This window comes from Furipterus horrens, unplaced genomic scaffold (assembly GCF_987537825.1).
Source record: "Furipterus horrens unplaced genomic scaffold, mFurHor1.1.pri manual_scaffold_6, whole genome shotgun sequence".
Lineage (NCBI taxonomy): Eukaryota > Metazoa > Chordata > Mammalia > Chiroptera > Furipteridae > Furipterus > Furipterus horrens.
The window spans coordinates 187,600,940-187,619,963 of NW_028327176.1; the positions used below are offsets into that span (position 1 = coordinate 187,600,940).

General features: G+C 43.3%; 1 protein-coding gene across 4 annotated transcripts in view; it reads left to right on the plus strand.

Moving 5' to 3' along the window:
* SNX9 (sorting nexin 9) overlaps window positions 1-19,024 on the plus strand; it is a 77,237-nt gene that overhangs the window by 47,693 nt on the left and 10,520 nt on the right. For all 4 annotated transcript variants that reach the window (XM_090280029.1, XM_090280028.1, XM_090280026.1 and 1 more), the window contains 3 exons: window positions 8,424-8,554; window positions 12,500-12,603; window positions 14,079-14,182. In XM_090280029.1, the coding sequence (XP_090136155.1) occupies window positions 8,424-8,554; window positions 12,500-12,603; window positions 14,079-14,182 (339 nt within the window). The remainder of the gene's footprint in view (window positions 1-8,423; window positions 8,555-12,499; window positions 12,604-14,078; window positions 14,183-19,024) is intronic.

The window sequence follows — 19,024 nt, forward strand, 5'->3', positions numbered from 1 at the left end:
CCAAGCACTCAATAATGTCTGAAGGCGTAACTTGGCAGAAACATTTCAGGAAGAATAAGAAGCAAGCAGTGAGTGGGCGTAGGACTCTTGGGATAACTCACTTTTCCATGGTACAGTATCGGCCCAACTCAGGCCCACGCTGACTTAGTGGGTCTTGTCTGCCCCGGAGGTGGGGGTGGAGGGGGTGTCACTTTATTGCCAGTGATGAAACTCTCTCTGCACAGCCTCAGCTAACGCAGTATGATACTCAAGTCTCCACTCCTAGTCAGTGCAGAATTTGAAGTGCTGTCCAGGCCCATGAGGCTGCTCAAGTGCCAGCTTTTTAGGGAATGAGTTGTGATATGTGGATCAATAATGCTCTTCTCAAAAGACGTGTGTGTATTAGCACTCCTAATTTCTAAGGGAAAGTCCAGGCTGTGTTGTAAAACATTTATTTCCAGTCTGCCTTTTGCTCCTGTTTTTGCCTTACTAACCTGGCTGAGACTTCCAGTATGACGTTGAATAGAAATGGTGAGAGCGGGTATCTTTGCTTTGTTCCCAGTATTAGGGAGAAAGCATCATCTTTCACATTAAATAGGACGTTAGCTTCAGTTTCTTTGTAGATGCCCTGTTATCAAGTTAAGGGACTTCCCTGCTATCCCTAATTTGCTGGACGTTTTCTCCGTAAGTGGATGCTGGATTTTGTCAGATATATTTTGTACATCCATTGAGGTAATCATATGGTTTTTCTTATTTGTGGAGTCAGCCTTGCATTCCTGGGATAAACGTCACTTGGTCATGATATATTACCTTTTTCTTAAATTACTGGATTCAATTTGCTGACACTTGGTTGAGTTGTTTTGTGCCTGTGTCCATGAGGGTTCAGTCTGTAGTTAGTTCTCCTGCAATGTCTTTGTCTGGTTTGGCTACGCGGGCATTGCTGGACTTGGAAGGACTCCCTTTTTTCTATGTTCTAGAAGAGATTGTATAGAATTGATGCTATTTCTTCCATAAATGTTTGATAGAATTCACCACTGAAATGATCTGGGCCTCTAATGTTCTCTGTAAGAAGGTTTTCAGTGTGAATTTCCTAAATAAATGTAGGGCCGGGCAGGCTGCCTCTTCTTCGGTGAGCTTCGGTGGTTAGGGTCTTTCCAGGAATTGATCTATTTCACAGTAGCTGTTGAGTATCCGAGCTTAGAGTTGTTCTTGTGATAGCCACTCTTCAGTCCTGCTTTTCGATAATGGGTGTCGCCTCTCTGTTTTCTTGCTTTTGTTGATTTTCTCTCCTATTTCATTGTTTTTTGCTCTTTTATCCTCTTCATCTACTTGCTTTTATTTAATTTGCTCTTTTCCTAGTTTTTTGTTTTTTTTTAACATGGAAACTGAAATTATTGTTTTGAGATTTCTTTTTTATGACAGGCATTAGGCTACAAAATTTCCTCTAAGTGTTGATTTAGCTATATCTCATAAGTTTTAATATGTTGAATTTTCATGTTCATTCAGTTAAAACTATTTTCTAATTTTCTTTGTAAGTTCTTTGGCCTTTGACTTATTTAGAAATATGTTTAATTTACAAATATTTGGATATCTCCCACGTATTTTTGTTGCTTGATACACAGTTTTATTCTGTTATGCTCAGAGAGAAGCATACTGTCTATGATTTTTAATCCTTTTGAACTTGAGACTTTTTTATCACCTAGCACATGGTCCGTCCTGGACAGTTAAGTGTATGCTTCGAAGGGATGTGTCTCAGCGGCTGGTGGGGCGCGCTCTGTGTCGTCCGTCGGTCTGCGCCGGCTGATGGTGCTGTGCAGCTTTCTGTGTCCTTGCCAGTTTTCTTTCTAGTGCTGTCCGTCCGTGACTGAGCACAGGGTATTGACAGCTTTGACTACTACTGTCACACTGTTTATTTCTTCTTTCTGTTCCGTCACCGCCGAGTGTATTTTGCGGCCCTTTTGTTAGGTATACATTAACTTTGTCACTGCCATGCCTTCCTGATGCAGTGACCCTTTTATCATTACGAAATGTCCCTCCTTGTCTCTGGTAATCACCTTTGTTAAAGTCTGTTTAGTCTGATACTGACGTAGCCACTCCAGGTCTATGTGACAGTCGGCCTGGCATAGCTTTCCCCGGCCTTTTACTTTGCATCTGTTGAATGTAAGTTATGTTTCTTTTTGGCAACAGAATCGGATCTTTTTTATCAAGTCTGAGAGTCTCAGCGTTTTGATTGGCATTTTTAGACCATTTATATTTACTGTCATTGTTAACCCAGTTAGATTTATATTTGCCATTTTGCTGTTTTCTTTGCGTCTTGTTTATTCCTCTGTTCCTCCTCTGCTGCCTTTCTTTTATATTAAATACTTTCTACTGTGCTGTTTTAATTCCTCCCATTAAAAAAAAAAGTTGATCCTCACCCAAGGATACGTTTATTGATCTTTAGAGAGAAAAGGAGGGAGGGAAGGAGAGAAGGGGTGGGGGGAGGCATTGATCAGTTGCCTCCCATAGACACTGCAGCCAGGGATTGACCCCACAACCCAGGCGTGTGCCCTGACTGGGGATCAGACCCACAACCCGGGGGTGTACAGGATGACGCTCTGGCCAACTGACCCACCTGGCCAGGGCAAACTCCTCTCATTTTTAAAACTAAATTTTTTAAGTTATTTTCATATTAGTTGCCTTAGTGGATATAATATACATTATTTTGTAACAGCACAGTGCATTTCAGGTTACTGTTAACTTAATTTTAATAAAATTAATGGAGACTCTGAAATATCATTCCATTCTCTTCCCTCTTTCTACACTATTATTATCATATATACATCATACATTTTTTCTAAGCATGTTATTAATCCAGCAATATAGTATGATAATCACTGCTTTCTACATTCTTAGGTCCTTTAAAGAAGTTAAGAGAGGCAATTAGAAAAAATATATCTATAGAGTCTTTTATATTAAGCTGCATATTTTTGGTGCTCTTATTTCTCCTTGTGGTTTTGGGTAATTTCCTCTTAGTCAGATATAGTATGCTTTTAGCCAGAAGAACTTCCTTTACTATCTCTTGTAATACAGGTCAGCTATCAATGAATTCTCTCATTTTTGTTTATTTGGCACTGTCTTTATTTTGCCTTTATTCTTGAAGGATAAGTTTACTGATTATAGAATTTATGTCTGATAGTGTTTCTTTCAGCATGATGAGCGTCTGTCATTGCCTTCTGGCCTCTAATGACAAATCAGCCCGTTCTGTTGGTCCCACAAATACATACATAATACACACGCACACCCTGCCATCCGTGAGGAATTGCTTTTCACTTGCTGCTTTCACATATTTCCTTTAGTTTTTGTCTTCCCACAGTTTGATTCTGCTGTGTCTTGGTGTGGATACTTTATATTTACCCTCCATGGGGTTTGTTGAGCTTCTTGGAAGTGTAAATTAAAGTTTCCCATCAAATTTGGGACATTTTTCCACATTATTTCTTTGAATATTTTTCTTCTTCTTTCTCGTCTCCGTTGGGCTTTCCTGTCACAAGTTCTGCTGGTCTGCTTGATGTTCTCTGAGGCTCTGTTCATCAGATTAAATAACTCCTGTTGATATATTTTCAGATTTATTCCTTCTTCTGCCATCTTGAAACTAGCGGTAAACCCTTACAGTGAATTTTTAACATCAGTTATTATATTTTCAGCTTCAAAGTTTTCATTTGATTTTTATAATTTCTGTCTTCTTAAGAATCTCTATCTGTTGATTCCTTGTCATACTTTCCTCAGTATATTTGACTGATTATGTTATTACACTTGTCCCAGTTTTTCCCTCTTCCCCTTTCTGCCCAGTTACCCCTTCCCTCCAGCAATCCCCCCTTAGTTCATATCCATGGGTTCCTCTACTATTTTTAACATCCCTCCTATTTTGTTCCTACCAATTATGCTTTTTAACCCCTGCACCTTTCCCCTCATTTGTACTCTTCCCCCTCCCACCTGACAAACCTCCAAATGATCCCCATACCTGTGATTCTGTTCCTTTTCTGGTTGTCTGGTTAATTTGTTTGTTTTTTTAGATTCAGTTGATGATAGTTGTGAATTTGTTGCCTTTTTAATGTTCATAGTTTTGGTCTTCTTTTTATTAAATAAGTCCCTTTAACATTTCATGTAATAATGGTTTGCTGATGATAAACTCCTTTAGCTTTGTCTTGTCTGGGAAGCACTTCATCTGCCCTTCCATTCTAAATGATAGCTTTGCTGGATAGAGTAATCTTGGTTGTAAGTCCTTGCTTTTCATCACCTTAAATACTTCTTGCCAGCCCTTTCTTGCCTGCAACATTTCCTTTGAGAAATCAGCTGATAGTCTTAGGGGAACTCCTTTGTAGGTAACTCTCTTCTTTTCTCTTGATGAAGATTCTCTCTTTATCTTTAACCTCTGGCATTTTAATTATGATGTTTCTTGGTGTGGTCCTCTTTGGGTCCAACATGTTTGGGACTCTCTGTGCTTCCTGGACTTGTATATCTATTTCCTTCACCAAATTGAGGAAGTTCTCTTTTGTTATTTTTTCAAATAAGTTTTCAATTTCTTGCTTTCGCTCTTCTCTGGCACCCCTATGGTTCAGATATTGGTATGTTTGGAGATGTCCCAGAGTCTTCATATACTATCCTCATTTCTTTTGCATTCTTGTTGCTCTGTCCTGTTCTGGTTGAATGTTTATTTCTTTTTTTTGTTCTAAATTGTTGATTTGAGTCCTGAATTCCTTCCCTTCGCTGTTGGTTCCCTGTAGATTTTTCTTTATTTCACTTAGTGTAGCCTTCATTTCTTCCTTTCTGTTGTTGCCATAATCAGTGAGTTCTTTGAGCATCTTGATCACCAGTGTTTTGAACTCTGCATCTGATGGGTTGATTATCTTCATTTCATTTAGTTCATTTTCTGGGATTTTGTTCTACTTCATTTGGGCCATATTTCTTTGCCTTATTCATTTGGCAGCCTTCCTCTGTTTGTTTCTGTGTATTAGATAGAGCTATTTTTACTCCATGTAAAAGGCACCTGTATATTGTGTGGGGTGGAGTCTTAGATAATCGCCAGGGTGGGGCAGCCCACTTCACCACTTTGTGGCTTTATGTTGGGGTGGGGCTCAGAGAGACACTGTGCCACTGTCTGGCTTTTGTGCCACTGCCTGGCTTCTGGGGGTTTGCCCAGCACTTGCCCATTTCCAGTGACTTTACCCACTCCTTATATGCGACCTTTGGCATTCCAGCTGTAGCCCTGGAGTGGGCGGGTTTGCATGTGTTTTAAGACTGTACAGGCCCTTTAAGTGAAGTTTCCTGAAAAATTCAGCAGTTTCTTCTGCTGCCCTAACCCGCACTAGTTTTTACAGCCAGAATTTATGGGAATTTATGTTCCTGGTGCTGGCACCCTGAGCTGTGCGGTCTGGCCTGGGGCTGGGATCGCTCGCTCCCAAGGTATCCGTCCCAATTTTTATCCACCACATACATGTGCATGTGGGACCAACTGTGCCCAGTCTGCTGCCACCGCCACCTCCTCCCGCCCCCTTCCCGCATCTCCGGCCCTCCTGCCCGTCTGGATGATTGTGGCTTCTTTAAACCCTTGGTTGCTGGACTTCCATTAGTTTGATTTTCTAACAGTTGTTTTGAGATTCAGTTGTAATTCTTTTTGTGGTACACAAGGAGGTAGAGCATGTCTACTACCTCCGCCTCCATCTTGACTGGAAGTCAGCTCTTTCCTTGTCATACTATCTTCAATTTTCAAAACACGGCTTCCTTCCGTTCTTTGAAAATACTTACAGAAGCTCCTCTGTCTGCTGTTTTGGTTTTGTCTGCTGAATTTGACATCTGGCAGCACTTAAGAGACAGTTTCTATTGACTGCTTTTTCCCTCAGTATGGATCATACCTTGCTATTTCTTCTGCAATCTCTTAATTTTTTATTGAAAACTGAACATTTTGGAGAATATTATTTTAGCAATTCTGGATTCTGATTTTTCTCTCTGAAGGTGGTTGTTTCTTCTTTATATTTTGTTTGTCATTTGTTTTATAAGTAACTTGCCTGGTCTAAATCCCTGAAATGTGTCTTTCCTGCAGCTCTATTATTATTATTCTTGTTACTATTATTATTGTTATTATTTTAAGTTTGGCTTCCTAGGGTTTACCTGTGTCTCTGTATGTTGGTGGTAAGCCCACCTCAAGCCGTGAAGGCTTCCGCCCCCCACCAGCGGTCTGTGTGGAGTAGGGAGCACACGCAAAGCACAGGTCATTTCTAGTTAGCCCTGGCTTTCCTTCCTCCGGGGCCCTTCTGTGTCTCTGTCACATGTGTGTGCAGCCTCGGAGTTGGCCAGGAGTGTGAGCCCGGCTTTCATCCGTCACGTCTCCACTGTCTCTGTGCTCAGCCTCAGCCTGGACTGTCTCGGCCCAACCATGTAACCTTGGCCAGGGAGCTGCTGGCCCTCCCCGCTCGCCAGCCTCTGGATTGTCACTGCCACCCCTGCTGAGCACGGGCATGTCCCACCGCTCCAGGTCAGGGGAGGCTCTTCCCTCGTTGGGAAAGCTGCGCTGCCAGCCTTCACAGCTTGCGCCGCCCTGGCAGGACCCACGCCAGCCAAGCAGGGTGTGGGGAGGTGAGGGGTGTCACAAGCATGGGTTTGTGACAGAGTCTTTCCTGTAAGTCAGCCGGGCAGGTGCTCAGCTGGCCGCCTGCTGAGCATCGCGGCACCAAGGAACAGACAAGAGTCACACACAGTAACTGTGCTGTTCACTCAGCTTTTATTGATGCAGGTTCTCTCAGTAGAACATCAACACGCATTAATACCCTACTCACACGCTAACAACCTAAGAGAATTGTTAACACACACACACAGCAGTCAGTGGGGACCAAAGCTCAGTCTGCAGGACCGGGAGACAGCGTGGTGAGCAGAGGAGTGTCGGCGTCTTGCAGGGAAGGATCTCCGGAGCCAGGCGGGCAGCGGGGCAGGTGAAGTCCAAGTCCAGCAGGGCCGAGCCTCTGGCGGTCAGCGTGGCGTGGGGCAGCGCTCTGGTGTGTGGGGCTCGGCTGTCTCAGCGGTGGTCCAGAGCCTGCCTCAGTTATACCTGAAAGTGGTGTGCTCCACCCTTCTGGGTCTTTCGATAACTGTCTTGGCACCCCTGATGCCCAGTGGGGAATTTTCCCGGAAGCCTATGGGTAGTACATGGCTTTTCTGCTTGACACCTTTGCTGGCAAGTGTGGCATTTCCCCAGGAGCCTATCTATGGGTGCTCTGCTCTGACCAGGTGGGCAGATATCTTAAGGTGTGTCTCCTTGCCAGACGTGTCTGCTCTGACTTAGGTAGTTTCCCTCTTGAGCCGAAGTGTCATGGCTGACTGGCAGCCATGTTGGTTCACATGAGTGACTCCACTTCGTTTTATATATTTTTATGCCGTCTTGATCAGACCGATGCCATTTCATTGGTCCTGCTCCCCACAAGGGGCCGCAGGGGCGGACGGGAGCTGCCCCAAGGCAGAACGGCATGGACTCCGCTGTTCTCGCCTGACCTTCAGCGGCTTTGCGGACATCAACACATCTCAGAGGGCTGTGGGCCGACGGCTGAGTTCCCGCGCCCTGACTGCATTGTCTGGGTTTACAGTTATTTGGGGGGGAGCTGGATTGGCTGGTTGCCTCACTCGACTGTAGCTGAAATGTCCATCTCCAGAAGTGATCGTGATTTTGGCTGGTAGGCTTGTAAAAATTCTCAGTGTTCACTTAATGTTCAGTATATCAGGCTTGTTAAGCTTACTTCCTACTTTTAAAAGAGAAATATGATTTATTAATCTTTGTTTTAGGGTGGTCATAAGTTCTAGAATAGCAGACTTTGTTATTGCATTCATGGAAAAATTGCTTTTTTTATTTTTAAGTAATTTAAAACAAAATGAAAAATTCTACAGTCCTGAGTTACTTTGCATAAATACTAAATTTAATAAATTTGTATATCTGAGATTATATTGCACTTGGTCACATTTTTATAAATACAGAAATCTCATGTACTTTGTAAGAAATACTTATTAAATTCAACTATATCACCCCTTTCTTGCCTACAGAACTTAAGATGGCCACATATTACTTTATGAGAAAGAGAAAGTTTTTCATATTGAAATAAGATTTACTTTTAAATTAATAGGTAACTTAGGGATTCTTGAAGAAAGTAGCACTTCGAAGCTAATATTCTTGTCATGATATAAAGGTTTGTTAATTTGTCAAATTGGAATTTCATTCTTACTCGTATAAACTCAAAAGTCTATTATATCATTCCTGTGGGAGCAGTCACTACGTTGCTTGTTTTTAGGTTAGTGGAAAAATACCATGGTTTACTTTTTACTAACTAGCTTCCTACCAAGTATCCATGAGCTATACAAACAGCTTGTAGTAACAGTAATTCATTGAGACAAAGTGGTACAGCATTCTGGCATTTCCTTTGCAGGTCGCTTTGAAGAAGAATTTATCAAAATGCGCATGGAGAGACTCCAGGCGTGGATGACCAGGATGTGCCGTCATCCGGTAGTTTCAGAAAGTGAGGTTTTCCAGCAGTTTCTAACTTTCCGGGATGAAAAGGTAGGATATTTTATTATGACAGTCTTATTGTATGTTTAGATTTGTCATATTTGCACCAATTTAGGTCTGAAAAGAGTTAAAATTATGTTGTTTAGGTGGTTATTTCTCATTCCCTCCAAAGACAGTGAGGGGATAGAAACCTAAATCCCAACAGTAGGAAATCAGTCACGAAATATGGAAGAACTGGTGCCAGGATGGTTTTCCATAAATGAGGAACAGGGTGGACCAGAGTGGACAGGGAAAGGACATGCTAGGGTGAGGACTTTGTTCCTAGATGCTTTTAAAAACTGGGTAGACCCTGAGCTATGCAGGGCATCATCAGTGTGAAGTGAGGGAGGTAAAGTGAATGATTTTTTTATGGTCACATCTTGACTTCACAACGTAACGCATTTTGAAAGGAAAAGGAGATTCAGAAATGGACCATCCATCTCAAAGCAAGGTCGTTTTTCCAGAAATATAGTTGTGAGTCCAGAGTAGATGCTGACCCCTGCCTGTGGGCAGGCTCTTTTTTGCCAGTGGTCATCTGTTCTTTTTTGATCATCAAGAAAACATTGGCAGTTTAGCATCTCATTGTTGTCTGAGAAAATAGTTTCTCTCTCAATAAGCTTCTGATGCAGGCCTTATGATGTCTTCTCTAAAGATGTTCCTTCCATAGTTTCTCTCATAACAGTTAGTACATATCCTGGAAAATAGCCTGAAGAATAAAGGCCTAAGTTAGCTCAGATGCCAACAGATAGGAAATAAATTACGATCCTAGAAAAAAAGTCATGAAGTGATTTTTGTGTTTAATCAAATAATAGAATATTGTATAATTTGTTGAAACTTTCAGAGATTTATTTGCTAATTTCCTTATAGTACTTTTTCCTATTTAAAGTGACCACCTTTACAATAATAAGCCTAAGTATTAGGGTTCTGTCTTTTTATAGACATATATATGCACTTAATATAAATATTTGGGCCTTATTTTCAGTTATTACTTATTGCTAGAATCAACAGGCCCATTTGAATATGTTGTATGTAACCAGGTTGGGAATTAGAAGACAATGAGGTATTTCAGCATTTCTTTGTGAATTTGTGTATATCATAGGTCTAGCCTTAACGGACTGCTCTGCAAAAACTCGTTTTTCTGGTAGCATGTGACGTTCAGTCAGAGTATGTCAAATAGCTGTATTAGGCGCTTTGCGTTCTGTGAGTCAGTTCTGTTCCTGTGTGGTTACAGAAACTCCCTCCGGGTCTGTTGCCTCACTGGTGACTCACGGGGCTTCAGCCAGGGTTTATTTGCTGCATTTGGCAAGGATTTGATTTAGAAAATACTTCTGAAGATTAAGTGTAGGCAGGATATTATTAAAAATAACCATCTAGATGTTGGTTTTATTGTTTTGTTTTGTTTTTTAGTGACTTCCACCTTCAAAGATTGATCAACTTACCATAAAAGTTACATAAAAAAAAGGGAGTCAGGGCACTGGAGTTCTAGTCTTGGCTCTGTTTATGACTTCCTCTGTGATCCTGGCTGGGGTTTTAAATTCTTGGACCAATTACCTGCTAAATGACAGTGTAAAACCAGATAATCACTAACAACTGTGATTTGGGGGGTCACTAGTAGTTCCTATAAATGAATGGATGCAGCAAAATCCAGTGAATCTACAGAAAAATTATTAGAAATAAGTGGTTAGTGAGATAGCTGGATATAAGAAATTGCATATCTATATATTGGCAAAAAACAAAATGAAAGTCTAAACTACCATTTACAATAGCATAAAAAATATCAAATGTCTAGGGGTAAATACAAGAAAATTTATGAAAGCTATACATACAAAGCTGTGAACACTGTTGAGAGAAATAAAAGAGAAAATAAATTTTCCAATATTGTTGTATCTAAAGGTGTCATATGTAGACAGTCAAAGCGCTGAGAAGAGCCAGGGTGCTCTTGAAAAAGAAGGAACTGGGGGGAGGACTTTATGGCTGTCAAGACTCCGTACAAAGCTGGAAGGATTTCAAAAGCAAGGTAGTGGCATAAAGATAAGCAAACAGACCAGCAGAACGGAACTGAATGGACACTTGCTATGGGGGGGTGAGGGGAGGAGGCAGTCCTTTCAGTAAACGGGGCTGGGTCTATTCAATGGCACTGCTGGGAAAATGAAATCTGGTCACCACCTCGTAGTGATGTGCTGTTGCTCTTGTTAGGGTTGGTACTAGTGCTGTGTTATGTTGTTAAAGCATGGCCTTATCTGCTAGATATATAATGCAATATTTATAGGTGAAATGATATTGTATCTGAGATTTCCATTTCAATAAGAAGAACAGAGAATGGAGGAGAGAAGATAAAGCAAAATAGGCAGAATTCTGATCATTGTTGAGGGCTCCGTCTGTAGAGGGTTATTGTACATTTCTCTCTACCTTTGTATATGTTTGGGACTTTCCATTGCATAGTTTTTTAAAAATGAATTCCAGATTATTCTCAGGTCTAAGTGTGAAAGGTAACTCAGTAAAGCTTCTAGAAGGAACCATGGAAGAATATCTTCATTCCCCTACATTAGAGAAGGATTTCTGAAATAAGACGCAAACACAACTAACCCCACAGGAACAGACTGGCAAATCAGACCACATTAAAATCAAGAACTTCGGTTTATCAGCAGAAGTCATAAAAAGTGAAAACAAACCTAGATATGAACAAATATAACCTACCAAGGGCTGGATTTTAGAATATATGAAAACCGACACAAAAGGATAAGATAATCAACCCAGTAGAAAATTTGTAGATTTGGTAATGTACTTCCCAAAAGAATCTGAATCCTCAACAAATGGACAAAAAAAAAAAAAAATGTACTTAATCTCATTAATAATCAAGGACACACAGACTGAAACCACAGTGTACACCACTGCACACTCATCAGAAACTGACCTATCACGCGTCTTCTCCGTGAGGGGATGGCTGCCAGGACCCCCCACTTGCTGGGGGGGGGGGGGTGAGAATCAGTAAGACCTCTTGGAAAACAGCTTCATGTTATTTACTGAAGTTGAACAGTTTTCCACTCCTAGGTCTAGAGCTAACAGAAGTGCGTACACAGCAAGCAGCTTCATTCATATCTTGGCAGGGCCGGGAGTGACTGCCCGTCTTAGAAGGGATAAGTAAAAGGGGGGCGGGGGCGCTGTTCATACACTGGGAGGTTGTACAGCTGCACCAGCAGAGGCGATGCAGCTCCTAGGCCCAGGCTGAGCAAAAGAAGCCAGATACACACACAGTACATAGTGTAGGGTTCTTTGCTACTTTCAAAACTAGCAAAACCGTGGTTCAGGGACTCATGCCTACGTGGTAAAACCCTAAAGAAGTGAGGGAATGAAAAGCAGACAGAGGGTAATGTTACTTGTGGGGGAGGGAGGGGGAGTGATGGGGGAGGTACGTGAGGGGCCCCTGGAACACGAGTGCTTTCCTGGTCATGGTCTTGGTGGCAGTGACCCAGGAGCTCACTTTGTGACAGTTCCTCGTGCTGGCTATTTGGGCATTGGGCACTTTCCTATGTATGTGAGTCTGTGTTCTATGTATCTTGCAATAATATGACTTTAAAACGAGCTCATAATATTGGTTCCAGTCTTGTATTTTAGAAAAGCTTTAACTTTTTTTTAGAACTAAGCACCTAAAAATGTGAGGCACTTTGTCACAGACCGTAGGGTTTAGATTGGGAACTCTGGGGAAGGAGCAGGGCTGGATCGCCCGCTCCGAAAGGGCCTGGCTGCTAGAGGGCACGCGGGAGGGGCCTGCTCATGGGCGAGGTTACTTCTGAGACACACTGGCCTCGGCCCGTGGTGCCGCGGGGCCCGGTCCGGCCTTGGAGCCGCCCCCTGAGACCGGGAGAGGCGGTGAGTGAGCTGAGGCCACAGGGGAGTTTTGAGAGGCCAGTGTCACTCTGTTCTCAGACACTTTCACTCCTGACTCTCCGTCTGCAGGAATGGAAAACTGGGAAGAGGAAGGCCGAGAAGGATGAGCTGGTGGGAGTGATGATATTTTCCACCATGGAACCAGAGGCCCCTGACCTGGACTTAACAGAAATGTAAGAGATATTGCCAAACTTGCCTCCTCCTCCACGCTGTCCGCCACCTTTGCTCATCGGTGTGGCCAGCACAGCTAGAAGTGGAACCCAGACTGTTGGACTGAGCATAGACAATGCTTTGGGGCCTGCAGTCTGGCGTGAATGCACGCCTTTCCAGCCAGAACCAGCATGAAAGTCGGCTTCCTTTTTACCTTGACATCAGTGATTTCAGAGTTGACATAGTGGCCAGTCATTACTCCCCGTAAAGTAGGAGGAAGCAAAGTGGCCCATGCCAGCTCACGTCCGCAGCCCAGGCCACAGGGCAGACCCCTGTGAGCATTGCCTTGAAGGGGCCCTCTCCCGCCTGCTTTTCTGAGTCCTTGATCTGTGGTTTTTCATCACGGCTTTTTTTCTTTAATGTTGGCTTGGTTGAAAACCTGGAATAGTTTCTTTTCTATATAAGGACTATTAAAAAGTCTTGGGGGTTATTTTTATTTTTAGAAACTTTTTCTTGTAAAATCATTGCTTGTGTGTTACCAAATATATAAAGAGAAAAAAAAAGGAGCCTTCCAACTCCCCAGAGAGAAAATCAGTGTCAATACGTCGGCCTACATCATAGTCTACCAAACCCTCCTCTGCACATACGTATCTAAAGGAAGAATTGTTTATACAAAATGGCCTCCCACTATGCTTTTTCCTTCTAATCTTCTTTTTTAACTTAAGGGCATTATAGTGATAATTTTTTCAGGTTGGTAAATTCTTTTTATATTCTTAGAAACTGATATGTTCAACATCACCTTAGATCAGCGATTTTCAGCCTTTCTCATCCCGTGACACACATAAACTACTGAAATTCTGCAGCACGCCACAAAATACACATTTTTTTTTGGTGATCTGACAAAAATAGGCATAATTTTGATTCATTCACTCCGGACGGCTCCTGTTGTGCTGGCCGAGGTCCTTTTTTATCTGACAGTCGCAGGCAGGGGAGGTCAGTGCCCCTGACCAGTCGGGTGTTGCGTGTTGTAAACATTCTCGTGACCCCGGTTGAAAGTCAGTCTCTGATGGTTGTACGTCCAGACCGTTTTCTGTGATTCGCTGTTAGAAAGAATGAGTACCTACCCTTAGCAACCCCTGTCACTGTTTTATAGGTTTGATGGTATCTCCCATGATTGAATTTTACTCAATAAGATATTCAAGAAATGAGGGTTCTATTTGTGTCAGAATAGTTTTATTTATCATTCACAAGGAATTGAGGCGGAAAGGAAGCAGAGTAAAATGTAAACGACACATTGCTAAGTATTTCCTTAAAAACCTGAATCGAGCCTGTTTTTAATACTAACACACCCAAAGGGCAGTCGTTATAAGGCCAGAGAACACCCACCCGTGGCTCCGTCCAGCGCAGTCTCCCGGCCACGCCGGTGTTCCCCCTCCTGCCCCGACACTGGGCGCGGCCGCTGAGCCCAGGACGCACCTTGCTGTGTTGTCACCCGCAGAGAGCAGAAGTGCGAGGCCGTTGGGAGGTTCACCAAGGCCATGGACGACGGCGTGAAGGAGCTGCTGACCGTGGGCCAGGAGCACTGGAAGCGGTGCACAGGCCGTGAGTGTCCCCGCCCGCCGGGTCTGCTCCCCATGGGGGCGGGGGGGGGTGGCTAAAGTCCTGTCATTCCCACAGCCCCTCCATGAACCTCACTTCTCAACCCGAGTGAGACAGCAGAGCGTTGGCTCAAACAAAGCCAGTGCAAGGACTCGCATAAAAGCAACGCTACGTTTGCTTAAATATTTCTGTTCTTTGGGGTGTTGTAATCTATGGAAAATTAATCTTGTCTTAATGTTTACAGAATGATTATTTTTAATCCCATGACTTTACTTTTTACTCTTCCTCCATTGGTAAGATGTTGATTTGACTAAGGCTCTAATTTTTAGGAGAAACCAATGTATTCGGTAGAAAACACAAGACGAGTCAGACTGGGGGCGCCACTGAGGGGTGCGTGGCACATCAGCCACAGCTTCCTGCCTGCTGCTTCCGTGTCCTCGAGGGCTTCTTGTCCCCTCACTCCCCTTTGTGCGTGGACTGTCATTCTCCTGAGCTGTGTTTCCTCTGCTCCCCAGGACCACGCAGCCCTGGTGTCAGACAGCCCAGGCTAGAAACCGGAGTCCGGCTGTGGGGTTCTGCCCCGGCACCTGCCCTCTTCCTCCCGAAGGCTCAGAGCGCCCCGGAGGTCGGACCCCCACGGCAGTGGCCGTCACACAGTTGTCTCTGGCTTCTTAGAGAGGCAGGAGATGTCTCCCCTTTACATCTGTTCTGCCCTTGTTGCCAGCACGGCCTTCTGAGCCCCAAAGAGAAGTCCCAGATTTCTGGGCCCCAGCGACGGCTCACCCAAGTTCACTTCCGGTGAACGAGGTGCTGCTCGTCTGTCACTGGACCTTGCCAGAATACTGGTTTTCCCCAGTTTTAAAAAAAAATAAAAATGGCTTTACTTTGAATTACTAAAGTAATACATACCATTTTTAAATTATATTAATATTTTGGTACTCAGCATAGGAAAGGGTTAAATTGTCTATGTGAAGATTTTTTTTTAAGGTGGTATTTTTTTTCCCTCTAAATAACGGATGAACTATTAAAACAGCACAGCAGGGCCCTGGCTGCTGTGGCTCAGTGGATTGAGCGTCGGCCTGCGAGCCAAGTGTCGCTGGTTCGATTCCCAGTCAGGGCACATGCCTGGGTTGCACGTCAGGTCCCCAGTTGGGGGCGCGAGTGAGAGGCAACCACACAGTGATGTTTCTCTCCCTCTTTCTCCTTTCCCTTCTCTGTACAAATAAATAAACAAATAAATAAATAACAACAACAACAACAAAAAAAAACCCAGCACAGCAGAGTTAACAGCAGCTCTAAGATCTGTTGGCCCAGACGAGAGACCAAAGGCGCACGTCAGGAATTGACGCGCTCTGGCCTTCAGGCCAGATCTGGCCGCGGTCGCCCATTTTTGTAAGTAAAGTGCTGTAGGAGCTCGGCCATCCCCACGTATTTACATGTTGTCTGTGTCTACTTGTGCGTTACGGTGGCAGAGCTGAGTAGTTGCAACAGACACCCGTGGCCCCACAATGCCGAAAATGCTCAGTGTCTGGCCCTTCGCAGAAACAAGGCCGCGCAGGCCTCACACGGAATGGGCCTCTGCTGGCCACATGGCTTACAGCCGAGAAACCGCGTGTAGACCCCCCGAGGCTGCCCGAGGGGTGACACAGCCGCTCCTTCCCTGCGGAGGCTGCGATGCCGTGCCCTGGAGCCAGCACTGCGCCGAGCCTTTGGTGACACTTCTGTAAAATACCACATTGAAGTCACTTTATTTTTTAAAGAATGAGTGAATTTTAGCTGTAAACTCTGATGAGGCCATGATAACAAATCATTTAAACTTCCATGTTCTTTGAAAACTGTTTTTAATGAGTACGAGTCTTTAAGATATCCCAGCACAAGTCTTTAATTTCAAGATATCACAGAAATCTGGGACTTTGATTTCCTTTAAAGAATTAAATTCCTTATGCCTAACATCTGGTCAATTCCATGTTCTGTAGAACCCATAAGGCCCAATTCATGAAATGGGGATATTGGCATTAAGGCCACTCTTTGTGGGGGAGGGGGGTGTTGAAGGACTTTGTTTAGGATTTTTTTAAAGTATATTTTATTGATTATGCTGTTACAGTTATCCCAATGTTTTTCCCTTTGCTCCCCTCCACCCAGTTACCCCCCTTCCCTCCATCAGTTCCCCCCCCCCCCTTAGTTCATGTCCATAGGACATGCATGTAAGTTCTTCGGCTTCTCTCTTTCCTACACTATTCTTAACGTCCCCCTGTCTGTTTTGCTTCTTAATCCCTGCACCTTTTCCCCATTTCTGCCCCTTCCCCCTCACAGCTGATAGCCCTCCAAATGATCCCCATACCTATGAATCTGTTCCTGTTCTGGTTGTTTGCTTAGTTTGTTTTTGTTTTTGTTTTTTAGATACAGTGGTTGATAGTCGTGAGTTTGTTGTCATTTTAATGTTCATAGTGTTGATCTTCCTTTTCTTAAATAAGTCCCTTTAACATTTTATATAATAACGGCTTAGTGATAATGAACTCCTTTAGCTTCACCTTGTCTGGGAAGCACTTTATCTGCCCTTCCATTCTAAATGATAGCTTTGCTCGATAGAGTAATCTTGGTTGTAGGTCCTTGCTTTTCATCACTTTGAATACTTCTTGCCAGTTCCTTCTTGCCTGCAAAATGTCTTTTGAGAAATCAACTGATAGTCTTATGGGAACTCCTTTGTAGATAACTCTGCTTTTCTCTTGCTGCTTTTAAGATTCTCTCTTTATCTTTAACCTTTCACTTTTAATTATGATGTGTCTTGGTGTGGTCCTCTTTGGGTCCAACTTGTTGGGGACTCTCTGCTTCCTGGACTTCTATGTCTATTTCCTTCACCAAATTAGGGAAGTTTTCCTTCTTTATTTTTTCAAATAAGTTTTCAATTTCTTGCTCCTCTTCTTCTCTCCTGGCACCCCTATGGTTTGGAAGTTGCTACTTTTAAAGTTGTCCCAGAGGTTCCTAAGCCTCTCCTCATTTTTTTTTTTTTGAATTCTTATTTCTTCTTTCTGATCTGGTTGAATGCTTATTTCTTTTTTTTGTTTCAAATCATTGATTTAAATCCTGGCTTCCTTCCCTTCACCGTTGGTTCCCTGTATACTTTTCTTTATTTCACTTAGTGTAACCTTCATTTCTTTCTTTATTTTTTACCAGTGTTTTGAGCTCTGCATCTGATAGTTTGGCTCTCTGTTTCATATAGCTCTTTTTCTGGGGTTTTGTTCTGTTCTTTCATTTGGGCCATATTTCTTTGCCTCCTGAATTTGGCAGTCTCCCTGTGTGTGTTTCTGTGTATTGGGTAGAGCTGCCTTGACTCCCTGTCTTAGTAGCGTGACCTATGTAGCAAAGGCAACTGTATATTTGTGTGGGGAGGAGCCTTAGGGAATTGCGAGGGCAGGGCCACCCTCTTCAGCACTTTGTGGCTCTGTTTGTGGTAGAAGACTCAGAGAGGGGACAGTACTGCTGCCTGGCTTCTGGCGATTTGCCTGGGACTTGCCCCATATCCAGTCACTTCACACACTTCTCAAAGGCAGTTGGCGCCCTTCCAGGCATATGTTCCGTGACCAATCTGGCAGTTTCTTGCACTGCCCCAGTCCTCACTGGTTTACAGCCAGAGGTAATGGGGGTTTATCTTCCTGGTGCTGGAACCCTGGGCTGTGTGGTCTGGCCTGGGGCTGGGGTCCGTCGCTGCCAGGGTATCCCTCCTGATTTTTATCCACCACACGTGAATGTGGGACTGACCATTTTGCTGCTGCTTGTCCAAGCCACACCGCCTCTCTGCCCCATTTCTGCAATTCTACCCCTCCTACCCATCTGGATGAATGTGGCTCCTTTAAATCCCTGGTTGTCAGACTTCCATGTAGCTTGATTTTCTGATGGTTCTGGTTGTTATTTGTTTTTGAGAGCTGGTTGTAATTCTGTTTATGGTTGTATGAGGAGGTGAAGTGTGTCTACCAACACTTCCATCTTGACCCGAAGTCTAGATATTTTTTTAAAGAAACATTTGAGTCATTTTTCTTCATTAATACTACACTAATCTTCAAATGCTAATAAGGTTTCTTTTTGTTTTGAAAGTCAAAGATGTTAAGGGACTATATACAGATACAAAGAAAATCGCCTGAAACATAGAGACTCTGCTTTAGGAAGTTCTCCAAAGTGATCCTAAGATTCTAGAATTTTAGCACCAGAAGGACCCTTAGAGAGCAGTTAGTCCATCTTATTAGTACACAGACGAGAAGACTGAAGTCCCTCCTCCTGGTCTTTTGAAGTCCCACTGCTCCCCCCCCCCCCCACATCGGTCCTTTCAGTTTTGTTTTGTTTTGTCCTGCAAGTAATTATTCATATATACGTAACAGAGCAGGGGAAGCAATGTAACTGGAATCAGGCCAAATCCACCCTGTATTATCCATGTGACCCTGGGCACGGCATTTTACTCGTCTGACCCTTCTTTTCCTGACCCATGAAGCCGAGGGGGGCTGTGCTCTGCTAGAGGGGTGGTTGTGATGTGATGTTCGAGCAGAACGGTCTGTGTGAAAGCTTCTGTACCCTAAAAGTCGTCTTTCAATGAGCTGCTGGCCCACTTCGATTTCATTCGGTGGACGAGAATGTGGGCAGTGATAACAGTTATTAACAGAAGCATCCACCATTAATTGAACAGATGATTAATTACAAATTGAAAGAATTCAGTGTAAAAAAAATCATTAATTTAAAAAACCCAATTACTTTATTAACGGATATAGACTGTGTTGAATCACTTCAAATTTCTATTATTAAAAAAAGTAATTCGTTTTAAAAAATAGTTGAATGCCATGTCAGTTTGCTCAGAGG